Below are 18,200 nucleotides of genomic sequence, written 5' to 3'. Positions count from 1 at the left end.
GCTTCGCTGGGCCCGAGCTCCCATTTCAGACTGTTTTGGAAACTGTGGATGTCGTGTTCTCTGGAACAAAGAGGAAAAGAACCATCCGGACTGTTACAGGAGAAAAGATCAAAAGCCAGCATCTGTGATGGTAGGGGGGTGTATTAGTACCCAAGGCATGGGTAACTTACACATCTGCGATGCTGAAAGGTACATACATGTTTTGGAGCATCATATGTTGCCATCCAAGCAACGTTATCATGGACGTGTTACAACAGCGTGGCTTCATAGTGAAAGAGTGTGGGTACTAGACTGGGCTGCCCGTAGTCCAGATCTGTCTCACATGGAAAATGTGTGGCGCATTATGAAGCCTAAAATATCACAACAGAGACCCTGGACTCCTGAACAACTTGTACATCAAGCAAGAATGGGAAAGAATTCCACCCGAAAAGCTTCAAAAATGTGTCTCCTCAGTTCCCCACTAAGGTAGTGTCCTGGAGGAGTTAGTGCTACAAGGGGTTCTGTGTATTTGTTCTCTTGTGTTTATGTTGTGTTACGGTAGGGATGTTCTCCCGAAATGTGTTTGTCATTCTTGTTTGGTGTGGGTTCACAGTGTGGCGCATATTTGTAACAGTGTTAAAGTTGTTTATACGGCCACCCTCATTGTGACCTGTATGGCTGTTGACCAAGTATGCTTGGCATTAAATTGTGTGCGTGAAAAGCCGTATATATTATGTGACTGGGCCAGCACGCAAAGGCAGTGACTTTAAGGTTTATTGGCGCTCTGTACTTCTCCCTATGTCCGTGTACACAGCAGCATCTTAAAAAGTTATACATTTTACTTTTTGAAACCGATAATTTCCGATATTACATTTTAAAGCATTTATCGGCAGTCCCTGATATTATCAGACATCCCTAAGTAAAAGGCTGTGAACTAGAGCAGAAGGACAGGAAGAAGGTGACATAATGTTGCATGTGGCTCAACTTCACTTCTCATTCACCTTCCACTTCACCTCACCACAAATAGATAAGACCGAACGAAGCAATGGAACTTTTTCGCCATCCATTTGTCTTCTCCTTATCGCTTCCCCCTGTCATTCACGCCCCCTCGACAATCTTCTTCCTTTTTTTTTGTGTGTGTCTGCCTGCTCCCTTCTCACCGACCTCAACCTCTTCATCGTCTCGTTTCCAGGCAGAGAAGAGTTTTGCCCAAAAGTACAAAGGCATCCACTTTGGCAACATGACGGCGAAGAGAGGCGAGGTGATGAAGGATGAAGGCCCGGGGCCAGGCTACTATTACCCTGAGATGTGAGTACCACTCCCTGTTAAATCATTTAGAGAGGACGCACGCACACACACCATATATAACCACTGCATTAACGTGGAAGTAAAAGAGTTAATAGGAAGACGGTCCATCTATTTATTAAGCCACTGATGATGAACATTGCCTTCTGGTGATGAAGATGGAGATAGTGAGCAAACCTTATGTAGCTGACTCACCGGCTGCAACATTAGGTACACTTGCACAAATCCCATCTCCCCCTCTCTCCTGGCAGCGTCCCACAAACGCACTACGAGAACATAAACCTGCGGAAAGAGCAAAGGAGCACGAGGGCTCAGCTCGTCATTCCTCGTTACCACGAACTGGTGTCCAAACAGGAGGAAAAGAAGGCAAGTGTTTGGCGGTTGTGTGTAAAAAGTTAAGTTAAAGGCCTACTGAAATGAGATTTTCTTATTTAAATGAGGATAGCAGGTCCATTCTATGTGTCATCGACGATAAAGTTCACAACTTTTGGTCGCTAATAATAAAGCATTGCCTTTACCGGAAGTAGCAGACGATGTGCGCGTGACGTAACCGGTGTGAGGGCTCCTCACATCCTCACATTGTTTATAATGTGAGCCGCCAGCAGCAAGAGCTATTCGGACCGAGAAAGCAACAATTTCCCCATTAATTTGAGCGGGAATGAAAGATATGTGGATAAGGAAAGTTAGAGTGAAGCACTAAAAAAGAAAGAGAAAAAAGAAAATGTGACGGCTCCAGGCGGCCGCAGTGGGACCGTTTCAGATGTAATTAGACACATTTACTAGGATAATTCTGGAAGATCCCTTATCTGCTTATTGTTTTAATAGTGTTTTAGTGAGATTGTAAAGTCATACCTGAAAGTCGGAGGGTTGCGGTGAACGCCAGTGTCTCTCAGAGAAGCCGAGGAGCCAAGATCACAGCTTCCTTTTTGAGCTGCAGGAGGAAGTCCCATAATCCACTGAAGAGCCGACTTAATATCACAATTTTCCCATCCAAAAACTTGCTGGTTGACGTAGAGAAACATATTCGCTTGACCGCTCTGTTTTAAAGCTTCACAACAAACAAAGAAACAATGGCTGTGTTTCGGTTGCTAAAGGCAGCTGCAATCCACCGTTTCCACCAACAGCATTATTCTTTATAGTCTCCATTATTAATTGAACAAATTGCAAAAGATTCAGCAACACAGATCTCCAAATTACTGTTTAATTATGCGATGAAAAGAGACTACTTTTAGCCGTGTGTGGTGCTGGGCTAAAATGTCCCATCCAACCCGAGACGTCACGCGCACGCGTCATCATACGCGTCTGTGAACGGCTTCTTGCCGCCATCGTGTGGGTTGCACGGACCATTGATGGAGGACATCGCTTCGCACAGGTTTGCCTCTTTATTATTTCAATAAAGTCGCTCGCCGTGTTGGTCAGTCACTCTTTCAGCTCCACCTCCGCTGCTCGTGGCGGTCTCCTTTTCAGTCGTCCGCATCTTTCCTGTGCTGGTCTCTGTCGCTCTGTGGCTCTCCGTGGTTCTCGCTCGTCTGGTTGTTCGTCTCTCTCCTTCTACTTCTCCCCCGATTGCTTCTTCTTCTCCCCTTTTAAACAGCAGGTGGAGATGCACAGATTGAGAGCAAGTGTGTGAATTACGCGCCTGGTTCTGATCGCTGCAGTGGCACTCCAGGCGCGCCCCGCCTCTCCGCTCCGCTGCATACTCCGCCTCCTGGCCGCCATCTTGGGTAGGACCACGATTTGTCCTATCCCGCTGTCGGCCCGTCGGCTCCGCCTCTCCACAGCGTCATCATTCCGCGATGTTTTCAACAAGAAACTCCGCGGGATATTTCAAATTGTAATTTAGTAAACTAAACCGGGCGTATTGGCATGTGTTGCAATGTTAAGATTTCATCATTGATGTATAAACTATCAGACTGCGTGGTCGGTAGTAGTGGGTTTCAGTAGGCCTTTAAAGTACCAATGATTGTCACACACACTAGGTGTGGTGAAATTATTCTCTGCTTTCGACCCATCACCCTCGATCACCCCCTGGGAGGTGAGGGGAGCAGTGAGCAGCAGCGGTGGCCGCACCCGGAAATCATTTTTGGTGATATAACCCCCAATTCCGATCTTTGATGCTGAGTGCCAAGCAGGGAGGTAATGGGTCCCATTCTTATAGTCTTTGGTATGACTCGGCCGGGGTTTGAACTCACAACCTACCGATCTCAGGGCGGACAAAAGTGGAGATACAGGAAATTAAGTGTACTTCTCCATGGCGGTGTCCATCCACCATCCCGGAATTATTATGTCCTCCATAAGCCAAGAAGTATAGTCTTTTTATCAAACAAACAAAATATATTTTAATTTTATTTAATAATAATGCAACGTTTAACATTTTAAAAGGTATTAAATTCACAAAATATAAACATGTAATTCAAATTATTTAATAATAATGATTAACATTTTTTTGTTTTTTTTCAATTAAAGAAAGCATTCATTATAGGTTAAGGCTAGTCAAACTAGTAAATAAACATATGTGAATATTGTATTATTTTTTCATTTAATCATGTCATTTATTTAACATAAATTTAGTAATGGGAATAATAATAATAATAATTGCTATTTATTTTTTTAATTTATGTATGTATTTATTTGTCAGGGAGAGTACAATTAAACATTGCCACACATAGGTAACCGATGTCAAAGTACATAAGTAGAGATGTCCGATAATGGCTTTTTTGCTGATATCTGATATTGTCCAACTCTAAATTACCGATACCGATATCAACTGATATCGGAATGTGTTAATTCCTCTCATGGAATTAACACATTATTATGCCTAATTTTGTTGTTATGCCCCGCTGGATGCATTAAACAATGTAACAAGGTTTTCCAAAATAAATCAACTTAAGGTATGGAAAAAATGGCAACATGGCACTGCCATATTTATTATTGAAGTCACAAAGTGCATTATTTTTGAGGAGGTTGAGGTGGGCGGGGGTTGAGTTGTGTGTGTTGTGGGGTGTGGGGGTGTACATTGTAGCGTCCTGGAAGAGTTAGTGCTGCAAGGGGTTCTGGGTATTTGTTCTGTTGTGTTTATGTTGTGTTATGGTGCAGATGTTCTCCTGAAATGTTTTTGTCATTGTTGTTTGGTGTGGGTTCACAGTGTGGCGCAACATAAAGTTGTTTATACGGCCACCCTCAGTGTGACCTGTATGGCTGTTGACCAAGTATGCCTTGCATTTACTGGTGTGTGTGAAAAGCCGTAGATATTATGTGATTGGGCAGGCACGCAAAGGCAGTGCCTTTAACGTTTATTGGCGCTCTGTACTTCTCTCTCACTACGTACAGCGGCATTTTAAAAAGTCATAAATTTTACTTTTTGAAACTGATACCGATAATTTCCGATATTACATATTAAAGCATTTATCGGCAGCCCGATATTATCGGACATCTCTAAAAACACATTTTACTTTTATTTAATAATACTGCAACTTTTAACATTTTTAAAAAAGGTATCAAATTCACAAAATATAAACATGTACCGTATTTCCTTGAATTGCCGCCGGGCATATAGTATGCGCCTGCCTTGAATTACTGCTGGGTCAAACTCGTTTCGCAAAATAATTAGTGCATGCTTAGTATTACTGCCTGGTCAAACTTGTGACGTCACGAGTGACACTTCCCCTGTCATAATTTTCAAAATGGAGGAGGCTGATTTCAATACCGGTAATTTAAAATCGAATAAAGGGAAGAAGATTAAGAGCTATTCAGTAGGATTTAAGGTCCAAGCTATTGAATACCGGTATGTTAAAAAGAACAGTAAGCAGTTATGTTTTATTAATATACCTGTACCTGTGGAGAAGTGCAGCCGACGGTCCGACAGACAGGCAGGGCATGCTGGAATCCGGCCCAAGATGGCGGCGAGCGAGTGGAAGAGCAACCTGGACTGAGGTTTTATTGAAAAACAAACAAAGTCAAACTGCTCGAGCCATCTCCTTCCTTGGTGGTCCTGGGAACCCGCAAGATGACGGCTTGAGACCGTCACAATACCGTAGCTGCGTCTGTCAAATATGAGTCATTAAATGACTCCCTCCTCCTGGTGGTAGAGGGCGCTACTGATCCTTCTTGCGACTACTCTGCAGCAAAAGAAGTGACAATGAGTGACGTGAATTGTGCTGGGACGGATATGACGCGGCGGGTGCACGACAGACCTTTTAGGATGTAACACCTATGCTGGCGATGTAAACAACCGGGCTGAAATAAAGCATGTTCCAGTCCTAAATACCCAGTGTATTATTTATACAATAACACTTCATGTTGGCAGCGGTGGGATAAAGAGGTCACCCACGGAGCAGAACGGGAGGGGGAGTTGTCCGTACTCGAGGAGCCGAGCTAACTGATAGCAGCGGTCTGATAGCAGTTTTCTAAACTGGACTTTCAATCGAAGCAGGAGGTAATAAAGGAAGATCTCCATCGAGACAGATACTTTTAAAACTGAAGAAAGATAAGGAAGACTTCTATAAACAAGTTATCGATGCTTTTTATCAGAAGGAGCTGGCATGGATTTCATTTATAAATAAAGGTAAGACCATAATAAAGTTTTATTTTATTAAATGTGCTTTTCATGATGGTATCCTTACATCACACTAACATTTTTACTGCATGCCTTTGGTAATTGCCGGAGTGAGAAAAGGTTTCAAAATAAATAGCGCATGCTTACTTTTATCGCATGCCTTTGGTAAGCACAGGAGTGAGAAGAGGTTTTAAATTAATTAGCGCCTTGGCGGCAATTAAAGGAAATACGGTAATTTTAATCATTTAATATAATTTTTTCTATTAAATAAAGCATTTGTTATAGGCTAAGGCTAGTAAAACTAGTAAATAAAAATATGTATGTTTATTATTGTATTATTTCTTTATTTAATCAAGTCATTTATTTGACATAATGATGATAATAGGAATAATAATAATAATTGCTATTTAATTATTTATGTATTTACAGGTACAATACAATTAAACCTTGCTACCCATAGGTAACCGAGGTCAAAGTACACAAGACTTCTAGCCACAGGCTAATTTGCAAACCTTGTCCCTGGTTAGGCTTTTTTTTTTTTTTTAAGTTGAGAAAAGTGTAAAAAACCCATACAAAAGGATTAAGACAAGTACAAAAATAAAAACACATTGCAAATAATTGGAGCCATTTGTGCATACTAGACCAAGTTCTAGTGCTCACACTTCTGATTTTCCTTAAGCCACTTTTTCAGTTTTGTGGAGAAAGGTTTAATGTCCGAATTGATAGATTTTATATAACACTTTTCAAGACACCCAAACATTCGACACTTATGTCCTTATAATAAATACACCTAATGAAATAATACAAATATGTACACTGCCACAGTATGAGGCACACATGCACATTCTTAATGAGCTTCAATAAAATATTTGTATTATTATTAGTTTTCTCTCCTTTTAATTTGTAGCCCATGCGTTCCTCCATACTCCCTTTAGGGGTCAGTAGAGTATCAGTGTTGAGCACAAAGTGCATGCATTCATGAAGTAAAGCTACACACTTTGTTATATTAGTGTTACTGGCCTGTGTGTGTGTGTGTGTGTGTGTGTGTGTGTGTGTGTGTGTGAGTGAGATACTCTTCTCCATCCTCCCTTTAGGGTGGGGGAGAGAGGGTGAGGCACGTGTACACACAGGGAAGTGAAACATCTTTCTACTGTCAAATATTCTACCCCAAACCTCACTCCCGCTTTCCTAAAGCCATCTCAAGTCCACATTTCGGAATGTTTGAAAGTGTTACAGCAATTTATGACCGAGCTAAACTACTGGCCTTCACCATCTGCTCATAACATAATGATGAACTGGTGGGAGCATCATCATCATCACTGGTTGATGCTCAATGCTTGTGTAACAGAAAAAATAATCTATTGTTCAAATAGTAATAACGATTCAAAATTGGTGTTGAAAAGCAAAACAATAAGCAATCAATTTATTAATTTTATAATTTTTTGGGATCCATCCATTCATCCATTTTCTACCGCTTATTCCCTTTGGGGTCGCGGCGGGTGCTGGTTACTATCTCAGCTACAATCGGACGGAAGGCGGGGTACACCCTGGACAAGTCGCCAACTCATCGCAGGGCCTGGGATATTTTTTTAAAATCAGATCTTGATTAATCGTGATTAATTACTGTAAATTACTCGCATGTATAATTAACTTTAAAAAAAACCCTGTACTTTGACACATGTGCGATTTAATTGTCAGAATATCATATAAGAACATTTATTTATCCGTTCAAAACTACTTAAGTTTTATCGAAAGGAGCATGATCTTATTTTTGAAGTAAAATTTACCAGCGGGCACACAGGTCGGTGTTTCTTCTATTTTTCAAATCGTAATAAAGATGCAAAAAAAATTTCTGGATAATTATTTAAAGTCAGATCAATCACACTTTTGCATCTTGATTAATCACAATTAATCACAGTAAATTACACTTATGCATAATTTAAATTGACTTAAAAATAGACCACTATATTTTGACACAGGTGCAATTATATTGTCAGAATGTCATATAGGAACATTTAATGTATCTTCTCAAAACTTCTTAACAGTAAAGTAGCATGGTCGCATTTAGAAAAAAAAAAATATTTTCTTTGTTTTCTTCTATTTTTCAAACAGTAATAAATGTGCAACATTTGTGTTTAAAAGCAGAAAAATAAGCAATTGATTTATTTTACAACATGTATGGAAATTAAAAATGGTGGCCAACCTGTGTACAGTGGCCACCTGTCAACAGCGGTCACTTTCTTTGTTCCCTTAAAGGCCTACTGAAATGAGATTTTCTTATTTAAACGGGGATAGCAGGTCTATTTTATGTGTCATACTTGATCATTTTCCGATATTGCCATATTTTTGCTAAAAGGATTTGGTAGAGAACATCGACGATAAAGTTTGCAACTTTTGGTCGCTAATAAAAAAGCCTTGCCTTTACCGGAAGTAGCAGACGATGTGCACGTGACGTCACTGGTTGTAGAGCTCCTCACATCCTCACATTGTTTATAATCATAGCCACCAGCAGCTAGAGCGATTCGGACCGCTTTGAGAGAGGATGAAAGATTTGTGGATGAGTGAAGAACGAGAAAAGAAAAGAAAAAAAAGGCGAGGGCAGTGAGAGCGATTCAGATGTTATTAGACACATTTACTAGGATAATTCTGGAAAATCCCTTATCTGCCTATTGTGTTAGGTTTTAGTGAGATTATATGTTACCTGAAAGTTGGAGGGGTGTGGCCACGGGTGCGGTGACCGCCAGTGTATCCGGTGGGAGGAGGTAATAGTCTGCAGCTGCAGGAGGATGCAAGCTCCGCTCATAACTACGGTAATAGCCGACTTATTACCACAATTTTCTCACCGAAACCTGCCGGTTGACATGTGGTCGGGATCCATGTTCCCTTGACCGCTCTGATCCATAGTAAAGCTTCACCTTCGGGAATTTTAAACAAGGAAACACCGGCTGTGTTTGTGTTGCTAAAGGCTAAAAGCTTCCCACCTCCATCTTTCTACTTTGACTTCTCCATTATTAATTGAACAAATTGCTAAAGATTCAGCAACACAGATGTCCAGAATACTGTGTAATTATGCGATTAAAGCAGACTACTTATAGCTTGGATCGGGCTGGAAAAAAATGTCCACTACAACCGGTGACGTCAAACGCACGCGTCATCATACGTGTCATCATACCGCGGCGTTTTCGACAGGACACTTCGCGGGAAATTTAAAATTGCAATTTAGTAAACTAAAAAGACCGTATTGGTATGTGTTGCAATGTTAATATTTCATCATTGATATATAAACTATCAGAATGCGTGGTCGGTAGTAGTGGGTTTCAGTAGGCCTTTAAGCGGTCCCTATAGACAGGGTTGACAGTAATTGGATGAACTGTTTGGCACTCAGCATCGAGGGTTGGAATTGTGGGTTGAATCACCAAAAATGACTCTCGGGCGTGGCTACGGCTGCTGCCCACTGCTCTCTTCACCTACCAGGGGGTGATCAAGGGTGATGGGTCAAATGCAAAGAATAATTTTGCCACATCTAGTGTGGTTTTGACAATTATTGGTACTTTGACTAATAGTGAAAATCCTGCGTCAAACTATGCTTTGTTAACAAAATCTGTCCATGAATTGGCAAAAGCAGAGGAGCAGAGACCACGAGTAGGGTCCTTGACTATCCAAAAAACAAAAGCTTCCAAGTTACTCTGGTTTGGATACACAATCTAGAAAAGCATTTTCTAGCTGCCATTTTTACGAAAAAGCCACTAACTGTACTGAGCGGTGGTCACCAATGACTGCTAGACAACCTGGCAAGTTTCCATACATGGACTTCCAAAGTCTTGCTGTCAGTAAGATTTTAAAGATATCGTAGTAATGTCCGATTTTGGAGTGGCATGGAAATGAAATCAGGGATAAGCTGAAAACTTACCAACCTCAATGATTGGACCCTTCCATATCGTGGAGAAGAGTACAACAAGGATACAAGTTTTTCCACAGAAGATACAATATCAATATTAGAGACAGATACTTGGCCAATACAATCAATCAATAAATCAAGTGAAACCTATTTATTATACTTAACTATATATTATTAACCATCTTAAGTGGATTTATGCTGTCTTTAAGTGGAAGTGATGTGATAATTGTTTTAGTGACAACCCATGTACACAATAATTCATTAAATGAACCTTATGATACGGACATGTTTGTTACTGGATACTTTCTACTACTTTTCTGCCTGGGAGACTAATATGTATGTGTGTGTGTGAATATATATATATATATATATGTAGGTGTGGGAAAAATCACAAGACTACTTCATTTCTACAAAACTGTTCCATGAGGGGTTCCCTCATGAAAATTACATATTGCGCTCTACCACGGTATCGAACACTATTCTCTGGATAATCCAATCAAGATATATATATATATATATATATATATATATATATATATATATATATGTGTGTGTGTGCGTATATGTATGTATATATATATATACATATATATATACATATATATATATATATATATATATATATACATATATATATATATATATATGTATGTATATATATATATATGTATGTAATTTATGGATGTCGAGCGGGTCTAACATAATACTGTGACAGTTCAATCCATAGTGGATCCAACACAACCGTGAGAGTCCAGTCCAAAGTGGATCCAACACAGCAGAGAGAGTCCCGTCCACAGTGGAGCCAGCAGGAAATATTATATATACATATATATATATATATGTATATATATATTTTGTGGATTCCAGCAGGAAATATTATATATACATATATATATACATATGTATATATATATTTTGTGGATTCCTGCTGGCTCCACTGTGGACGGGACTCTCTCTGCTGTGTTGGATCCACTTTGGACTGGACTCTCACGGTTGTGTTGGATCCACTATGGATTGAACTTTCACAGTATCATGTTAGACCCGCTCGACATCCATAGCTTTCGGTTCCCCTATAGGATGGGGGGTTGGCCACATTTTTTGCGGGAATTCTCTGCCCTGTACTGATAACTAGGTCAACGCAAAGACAAAAACCACGAGTACCTAACCCCATCCCCCCCCCACCCCCCCTAGAATTTTCTCCCCATATTTAAACGATTCACAGAAATGACCCTGGCGGTAGGGGTGTAACGGTACAAACATTTCGGTTCGGTACATACCTCGGTTTAGAGGTCACGGTTCGGTTCATTTTCGGTACAGTAAGAAAACACCAAAATATACATTTTTTGGTTATTTATTTACAAAATTTGTAAACAATGGCTTGATCCTTTTAACATTGGGAACACTATAATAATTCTGCCCACGTTAAACCACGTTAAACTCCCTCAGGTTGTTGCTTGGATGAAATAAAATGACACAACTTTTCTTCTACATATAAAAAGTGCAACATTAAACAGTTTCAAGTCAACTCATCATGCTTAATTTATTACAGCATTTGGGAAGCCTGTAGTTGATTTTTATTATGTAAATGTTATATTTTTATCAACATGTGATAGCAGGGACCCTGCCATTCAAAACCAGGCTGAAAGATTACTAATGATTAATGTAACTATAGCTGAAAAAAATAGTACAGCAGCATTAGGAGAGACTATTCATACCTAAACACCATGGAGTTCATGTAGGCTTAATGATACACTTACATTATTATATACACTATCAGAGACATAAACTCTTCATTTAATATAATGTCCTTTTTTGCTGCTTCAACACACCTCAATCAACACACACACACACACACACAAACACACACACACACACACACACACACACACACACACACACACACACACACACACACACACACACACACACACACACACACACACACACACACACAGCAAAATTAGCTAACGTTAGGCTAAAAGCTAACTAGCCTTCACCTCAAACAGGACTGCGAGTGAGCTGAGCAGTTTGTTTCTAGAAGGTCAACGGGCTCATAGTGATGTTTAGAAAGTAGTTGACTTGGAAGTGTTTAGTGTAATTTGGAGGGTCCGCTGCTCACCTGTTAAACGCCTATCTGCTCGACGCTGAAGCGCTGACTAGATGCGCTCTGAATACGCACTGCTGATTGGCTTGTTATCGCTACTGTTGTAACCAATCAGATAGTTGTGTGGGAGGGACAATGCAGGGTGCTGTGCAGGAGACAGAGGCAGAAGGAAGCGGAGCAGCTTGTTAAGACTTTAGCATAGGTGGCTACTTCATATGTTCGTGCGGAACTCGTTCGGTACTCCTCCGCACCGAACCGGAACTCCTGTACCGAAACGGTTCAAAACAAATACACGTAACATTACACCCCTACCTGGCGGCGCCAAAATCGGTGGAATTCCGCCGATTATATACATACAGGGATTCCCATCCCTGTATATATATATATATATATATATATATATATATATAATATTCATTTAGAATTATTTGATACTTGTTTGTATTGACACATCTCTTGTTTTAGACTTTAATATTGCCCAATTAATTATTCTGTATATCTATAGCTTGTGTGATATTCTGTGCTTAGCTGTTGTGTAGCTGCCAGCCCCTAGTAGCTAATAGCCTTCCATGGTTACCTTTTGTAAATGACGTCACGAAAATATACGAAAAGACCAACCGTGTGCTTTTTGGAGGACAATTAGCTGATTTAATCTGATTTTGTACTTTTTTTTGCTGATATCCAGTATCAGCTCGGTACAACACAAATTTTTAACGTACGTATGAAAAATTGCAGTTGTAGGTCAGGGCCTTGTTCACTTAATTGTAAAATGACATCTTATTAAATATTTTATTACTCATGGTAACCCAAATAGTTGTAAAGTATTTAATCTATTATTAAGTTGGACTTTGTTTTTTTATTATTATTAATCCAGTATGTTTTCAACAGCGGGGTGTACATCCCAAAATACAACTCCATGCCTGCTGTCAGTAGACCTTCGGCTCTTTATATTCGCCCTCGTCTTCCTCACTTCACACTGTCAGTCTCAGAGACAGCAGTCCTGTTAAAAATAGTGCAGTGTGCCTCCAAATTGAAAGCTCTTGTTGTTTTCTTCTTCTCAAAAAAACAACAACATTCTAGCAGGAATCTTTTTTTTTTTTTTACAATAACTGTTGCAGAGTACCACTTCCCTAAATAATCTCCATACCTTGCCAAGAACCATACAACAGAAGGTGTCTTGTGAACAGACAGATTCATGCATCACTGTCTTCTTGTCTTCGGAGGACATCAAGTTGGTGGTCACAAATGAAAACGGCACTCATCATAGAGCGATACAATAGTGTACCACTCCAGTTAGTATACTCCCTCCTTAAAATGTCATACCAATAAGACTTCATTATATTTTGCTCATCGTTATTCTTGATGAGCATGTCACTTGCAATTATACCCAGTTATCATCTAAATGCCCTCCAATTAGCACACAGTGTCGGTCTTTTCTTGTATTTTTGTGAAGGCATTTACAAAAGGTAGACATCTTGGGCTGTAGGCTACTAGAGCAAGCAGCTACACAACAGCTAAGCACACAAGGTGTCCTTAATTGAACAATATCTAAATCAGCACATTTGTCTATATAAACAAGTATCAGATAATTACTTATTACAGAGTCTCCAAGGCAGAAGCATACAAGAAAGTACCAAGTAATAAACATGTCCGCATTATTCAACTTAATGCATCAGGAGATTAACTTCAAAAATGATCTTGGTCACTAAGGGCCTGATTTACTAAGATATAAATACATCACGCTTTTTATGAAATAGCGTTTACTAGTAAATGGGTTATATTTGAGCGCTTTGACACAATTTCCACATTCACCCATTCACACACACATTCACACACTAATGGTGGGAGCTGCCATGCAAAAAGCTAACCAGGACCCATCAGGAGCAAGGGTGAAGTGTCTTGCTCAAGGACACAACGGACGTGACTAGGATGGTAGAAGGTGGGGATTGAACCAGGAACCCTCAGATTGCTGGCACGGTCACTCTCCGAACTTCGCCACGCCATCCCTACTATTGTTGTCCCTATACCAATATTTTGGTACCGGTACCAAAATTAATTTGATACTTTTCGGTACATTTCTAAATAAAGAAAACCACAAAAAATTGCATTATTGGGTTTATTTAAACATAAAATCTTACAGTACCGTATTTCCCACAGTATAAGGCGCACCTAAAAACCTCAAATTTTCTGAAAAGCTGACAGTGCGCCTTACAATCCGGTGCGCCTTATATATGGACAAATATCGAGCCACAACAGGTCCTGCAACCACGGTAAGCAGCCGCTGACTTCATTCTCCCCCGTAGAAGAAGAATCTACGATAAGCAGCCGCCGACTTCATTTTCCCCCGTAGAAGTGCATTTATTCTACGGTAAGCAGCCGCCGACATCATTTTCCCACGTAGAAGAAGTGCACTTCTTCTTCAACGATAAGCAGCTGCCGACTTCATTTTCCCCTGTAGAAGAAGTGCGGTTCTTCTTCTACTATAAGCAGCCGCCGACTTCATTTTCCCCAGTAGAAGAAGCGCACTTCTTCTTTTACAATAAGCAGCCATCGACTTAATTTCCCCCCGTAGAAGAAGAAGCGCGCGGTGCATGCAGGGATATATAACTGTTGGAGGCGTGCCGTTTCTGTGTGTTTATGTAAAGACCCCAAAATGGCTCCTATTAAGAGACACGCTTACGACGCAGAGTTTATACTCAAGGTGATCAGTCACACAGTAGAACACGGGAATTGAGCAGCAGCGAGAGAATTTAACATTAACAGCAGCGACACTGACTCCTTTAATGACGACTTCGAGGAGACGGAGCCGGGCATGTTGGATGCGCTATTCGCCCAACTGTTTGATTCGAACACTGAAGAAGAAGAATTTGAGGGATTCGTGGATGAAGAAAAACTTAATAAAGTTAGCTTTACATGTTTATTTTGTGTGTTGTGTGACAATATTGTTTCAGCAACGTTGAGTTTTTGATATATTATTGCTTTGCACTATTTCGAGTGTTACTATATTGTGATTGCACTAACGTTTGATTTACCGTAACAGTATCAGAGTGTTTTTTACGTGTTTATTGAATCGGGGGAAATAATAAAACAGCTGTTTATTCATTTTGGGAGTGAACGGAGTTGTCAGAATGCTGGTTTGTAATTTATTAATAAAGTTTGACTGACCTATCTGACTGTTTTGTTGATATTCCCTTTAGTGCAGCTCCATATAAAGGATGCATAACATAACCCCAGCCTCTACTGTAACATCTATTCTGTGCGCCTTATAATGCGGTGGGTGCGCCTTATACATGAACAAAGTTTTAAAATAGGCCATTCATTGAAGGTGCACTTTATAATTCAGTGCACCTTATAGTGTGGAAAATACAGGACATTAAACATATGTTTCTTATAGAAAGTTTGTCCTTAAATAAAATAGTGAACATACAAGACAACTTGTCTTTTAGTAGTAAGTAAGCAAACAAAGGCTCCTAATTTAGTCTGCTGACATATGCAGTATCATTTTCCATTCTAGTATTTTGCCAAAATTATTTAGGACAAGTGGTAGAAAAACAATTATTAATGTATTTGTTCATTTACTGTTAATATATGCTTACTTTCTCTTTTAACATGTTCTATCTACACTTCTCTTAAAAATATTAGAGAAGGTTGTCTACAGTCAGTTGTTGCCCTTCTTAGAGGATAATGGTATCACTGAGCTGTTCCAGTCCGGTTTTAAAGCCCTCCACAGCACAGAGTCAGCGCTTCTAAAAGTTTTTAACGATATATCCTCCTGTCAACTGATTCTGGTAAATATGTCATCCTGGTGCTTTTAGATCTGTCTGCTGCATTTGAAACCGTCGACCACGCCACCTTAATCACTCGTCTTGAGAACTGTGTGGGTATTAAGGGCGCCGCCCTCAACTGATTCTGGTTGTACCTAACCGACAGGAGTTTTTGTGTAAAAATAGACAGTTTTATGTTTTCCACAGCTCCTCTACCACACGGGGTCCCCCTGGGCTCAATCTTTGCCCCAATCCTATTTGCGCTTTACCTTCTCCCCCTTGGTTCTATTTTTAGAAAATATGGTATTGCATTTCATTTTTATGCCGATGATTGCCAAATCTATTTTCCCATGGCACAAAACAACACAGTTTGTCTCATTGACTGCCTGCACGACATCTAAAGCCTGGCTTTCAGCTAACTTCCTGAGCCTAAATGAAGACAAAACAGAAGTTATGTTGTTCGGTCCAAGTCGCTCTCCCTCCCCCAACGTTGACCTCGGCACTCTGACCCCGTATCTCAGCGACTGTGTCACAAACCTGGGAGTAAAGTGTGACTCAGATTTTAAATTTGAAAAACAAATCAGCAGCTTTGTTCAAAAAAGCTTTTATCAATTACGCCAAATATCGAAAGTGAAACCGCTTCTGTCAGAACATGATATCGAGAAATTAATTCACGCCTTTATCTCGAATCGTTTAGACTACTGCAATGCCCTGTATGTAGGCATTAGCCAGGCGTCCCTCGCCCGCCTGCAGCTCGTGCAGAACTCTGCTGCTCGTCTGCTAACACAGACCCGCAGATGTGAGCACATCCCCCCTATATTAGCAACCCTTCACTGGCTCCCTGTGCGTTATCGAATCAATTTTAAACTTCTTCTATTTGTTTTTAAAAGTCTAAAAAACCTCGCGCCAACATATCTCTCCGACCTCCTTCAGCCTTACTGCCCCACCCGATCCCTAAGATCAGCCGATCAGCTGCTACTAACGGTCCCTGACACAAGGCTGAAGCTTAGAGGTGACAGAGCTTTCGCTGCTGCTCCTCCCAAGCTCTGGAACGACCTGCCTCTGAGTGTTAGACAAGCCTCCTCTCTTCCTGTTTTTAAATCTCTCTTAAAAACATACTTTATTCCTTGGCTTTTAAAACTGAGTGATTTCCATCCTGCAATGGCGCCCCATTATACACCTGCTATGAACCTGTTTTTATGTTTTTCTGTTTCATTTATTTATTTTCTATCATGTTCTGTTTGTGTTGTGTTGTTTGCTTGGTTCTCGTATTATCTTTTAACCTGCCCATTGTATAGCACTCTGGCTACCCCTGTGGTAAATTTTAAATGTGCTTTATAAATAAAGTTGATTTGATTTGATTTGATTAATAATCACTTATTCTTCTGTTGTTTGATACTATACATTAGTTTTGGATGATACCACAAATGTGGGTATCAATCCGATACCAAGTCGTTACAGGATCATACATTGGTCATATTCTAAGTCCTCATGTGTCCAGGGACATATTTCCTGAGTTTATAAACATAAAATCCATCCATTTTCTACCGCTTATTCCCTTTGGGGTTGCGGGGGGCGCTGGTGCCTATCTCAGCTACAATCAGGCGGAAGGTGCGGTACACCCTGGACAAGTCGCCACCTCATCGTAGGGCATATAAACATAATATACATTTAAAAAAAATAAAAAATGTTGTGATGCCAAAAAATTTCGACGTAATCATAGTAGTAATCGACTACATACGCTCCTGTACTTGGTATCATTACAATGGATGTCAAGTTTAGGGGGTGGGGGACCAGTACTTTTCAGAGGCTGTATAGTACTGAATATGATTGATAAGTATCACGGTACTAACACCGGTATACAGTACAACCCTAGTGTGTACTATTAGTGGGCATGTTGTAAGTCCAACTGAAAATTAGTATTTTTGCCTTTACTAAACGGGCTATTGCCACAGAGACACTCATTTACTGCACATTAATTTGATCATACTCTTACTTGTGACGTTTTGCTATTTTTTCAAACATGCAGGAGACACGCACCACTTTTTATGGGCATTTTACATGCAGCACTACACCGCTTTTTTTCTTCTTTTTCTCTTACTGCTGAAGGTGCGCTTATGTAATTGAGGCTGCACTACTGTGCTCCAGACACAAAACAATGCATACTTTAGGAAGTTTTTATCATGTAAGATATATGTCAGTAACATATATTCTATGTGGGAAAAAAACAAAGGTTATTGAATAACACCAAAATGCATCAAGTGATTTTGTTTTGATCAGCTCCTAATGTCAACCAGCAGCTACGGCATTATAAAAGGATGTTACTGAATAGATGATGTGTCTAATATTTTTTTATTTCTGACCGTCCAAATATGTTCTGTCCTACGTGTGCGTTTGCAGCGAGAGCACTCCTCTCTCACAGCCGTGTCAGTTTGCGTGTCCTTTCCAAACAAAATGCAAAATAGTGCTCCCAAAACGGTGACGAGTGTTGATAAATCACATTGCGTGTGCTGTTTGACATATTAGCATTTTCTCCTCCTGGTATTGCGGGCGTTTTAATGATCAGCATATATTTAGCATATTAAGACATGAGTC

General features: G+C 40.1%; 1 protein-coding gene across 1 annotated transcript in view; it reads left to right on the top strand.

Annotated features, from left to right (window-relative positions):
- The window catches only part of stpg2 (sperm-tail PG-rich repeat containing 2), an 86,758-nt gene that overhangs the window by 19,958 nt on the left and 48,600 nt on the right, over positions 1-18,200 (top strand). Inside the window, exons 5-6 of the mRNA XM_061909103.1 lie at positions 1,172-1,287; positions 1,536-1,650. Of these exons, the coding sequence (XP_061765087.1) occupies positions 1,172-1,287; positions 1,536-1,650 (231 nt within the window). The remainder of the gene's footprint in view (positions 1-1,171; positions 1,288-1,535; positions 1,651-18,200) is intronic.

Source organism: Nerophis ophidion, linkage group LG01 (genome assembly GCF_033978795.1).
Source record: "Nerophis ophidion isolate RoL-2023_Sa linkage group LG01, RoL_Noph_v1.0, whole genome shotgun sequence".
NCBI classification, from domain to species: Eukaryota; Metazoa; Chordata; class Actinopteri; order Syngnathiformes; family Syngnathidae; genus Nerophis; species Nerophis ophidion.
Note: the sequence above shows the minus strand (reverse complement) of the source record. Positions and strands in the feature narration are given on the sequence as shown.